The 2194-nt window shown below is 54.2% G+C and overlaps 1 protein-coding gene across 1 annotated transcript; it reads right to left on the bottom strand.

Annotated features, from left to right (window-relative positions):
- Window positions 1–972: 972 nt before the first annotated feature.
- On the bottom strand, window positions 973–1974 carry LOC142076144 (olfactory receptor 14J1-like). The gene has a single exon (XM_075138524.1). The coding sequence runs from the start codon at window positions 1906–1908 to the stop codon at window positions 973–975; it is 936 nt and encodes a 311-aa protein (XP_074994625.1). The 5' UTR covers window positions 1909–1974.
- Window positions 1975–2194: the final 220 nt, after the last annotated feature.

The following is a 2194-nucleotide window of genomic DNA, read 5'->3' as shown; positions in this document are numbered from 1 at the left end:
TATGCGTGACGGAGCCCTGCTTTCCTGGGAATGGCTGAACACCTGCCTGCCGATGAGAAATAGTGAATAGAAGTGAATGGGAAGGTCAGCCTCCCCATCAGCCCCAGGGATGCTGCTGGCCCCAAGGCCACGAGGAAATGGAGGCTACTCACTCGCTGGCTCTCCTGATTTCATATTGCAGGTGGTGCCCAGCCCTCACTGAATTTGCCCCCTCCTCTGCTCCCACCTGCCCCACTCCCCACGACAGCACAACAGTCCTGGCCCTGGGCCTCCTCTGGCACCTCCTGCATCTCTCCAGTCTCCCCTCCCTCTGCCTGCTGGGTCCCCACTCACTCCCATGGCACTGCAGAGTCCTTGTCCAGGGATACATCGATTTGGTGCTTTACTTTTGGGGACTTCACCTTTGAGGGTGTTTCACCTTCTGAGTCTCCATTCATTCCAATCCCAGTGCACGGGGTGAATCCCCATCCTCTCCTCTCCTCACCCCTCCAAATTCATTTCCAGAAACTCTGGTATGTGCCATCAGTCTTGACATCCATGAAGAAACCCAAGACGCTAATGGGAGCTCATGGACCATCACCCCTGCCATTAGACACCAAGAGGAGAGCTTTTAAATCCAGACCGTTTGGTCCAGTGGAGCCCAATGGTACCGTGAGCTTAACCCCAAACCACTGAGAAAAAGAAGGAGAACAGACTTTTTAAAAGATCAATTCCTTGGACATTTATTTGGAAGCAACTTTGGAGGAAGAGCCCAGCCTTCAGGCACTGCACCTGGGAGATCCCCTTTTATTGAAGAGCTGCTATCGGGCATGCCACATAGGACACAGTGTTGGGCAAGCGTAACAGGATCAAGCCACAAGACAAGTAGTATAATATCAGAAAATTCTATATAAGCAGGATTATTGCAAGAGAAAAAAGCAGAGTCGCGGCCTAAGATAAACTCTGGGGAATGTGCAGAGAAGGGGAGGCAGGTTATTGTCGGTGAAACAGCGTCCACTGGGCCAGTTTCCTTAGGGCATCCTTGAGCTCCTGGTTCCTCATGCTGTAGATGAGGGGGTTCACTGCTGGAGACACCACCGAGTACAGAAATGATACCACCAGATTTAGAACTGGGGAGGAAATGGACGGAGACTTCAGGTAGGCAAATATGATGGCGCAGACAAACAGGGAGACCACGGCCAGGTGAGGGAAACACGTGGAAAAGGCTTTGTGCCGTCCCTGCTCAGAGGGGATCCTCAGCACGGCTCTGAAGATCTGAACGTAGGACACCACAATGAAAACAAAACACCCAAATGCTAAACACACACTAACCGCAATAAGCCCAACCTCCCTGAGGTAGGAGTGTGAGCAGGAGAGCTTGAGGATCTGGGGGATTTCACAGAAGAACTGGTCCACAGCATTGCCGTGGCAGAGGGGTAGTGACAATGTATTGGCCGTGTGCAGGAGAGCATTGAGAAACCCACTGGCCCAGGCAGCTGCTGCCATGTGGACACAAGCTCTGCTGCCCAGGAGGGTCCCGTAGTGCAGGGGGTTGCAGATGGCAACGTAGCGGTCGTAGGCCATGACAGTGAGAAGAAAATACTCTGCTGAAATCAAGAAGAGAAAGAAAAAGACCTGTGCAGCACATCCTGCGTAGGAGATGTCCCTGGTGTCCCAGAGGGAATTGACCATGGCTTTGGGAAGAGTGGTGGAGATGGAGCCCAGGTCGAGGAGGGAGAGGTTGAGGAGGAAGAAGTACATGGGGGTGTGCAGGCGGTGGTCGCAAGCTATGGCGGTGATGATGAGGCCGTTGCCCAGGAGGGCAGCCAGGTAGATGCCCAGGAAGAGCCAGAAGTGCAAGAGCTGCAGCTCCCGCGTGTCTGCGAAGGCCAGGAGGAGGAACTGGGTGATGGAGCTGGTGTTGGACATTTGCTTCTACTCAGCATGGAGCACTGTCCAAAAAGAAAAAGACACTGACAAGTTAGGGTAGACTTCTTTGAGCAAAGTCAAAGCGCTTTCTCCTACACCCACCCCTCCGCTACACACCACCCCCTTTTCCTTTTCGAGGAGACCTTCCTCAGCTGCGGGGCTGGAGCTCTGGTGGGTGCTGGCTGAATGTGGCGTGAGGAGCAGGGCCTCTGCCCGCTGGCTGCCGAGGAGTCAGCCCTGCTCTGCAGCAGTGGGTTCCTGGGAAGGGTGGGGGCAGGGGCCAGTG

This window comes from Calonectris borealis, unplaced genomic scaffold, assembly GCF_964195595.1.
Source record: "Calonectris borealis unplaced genomic scaffold, bCalBor7.hap1.2 HAP1_SCAFFOLD_35, whole genome shotgun sequence".
NCBI classification, from domain to species: Eukaryota; Metazoa; Chordata; class Aves; order Procellariiformes; family Procellariidae; genus Calonectris; species Calonectris borealis.
Note: the sequence above shows the minus strand (reverse complement) of the source record. Positions and strands in the feature narration are given on the sequence as shown.

What these genes read in the sequence shown, in the direction of transcription:
- LOC142076144 (XM_075138524.1), bottom strand. Translation starts at nt 1,908, where the DNA reads ATGTCCAACACCAGCTCCATCACCCAGTTCCTCCTCCTGGCCTTCGCA.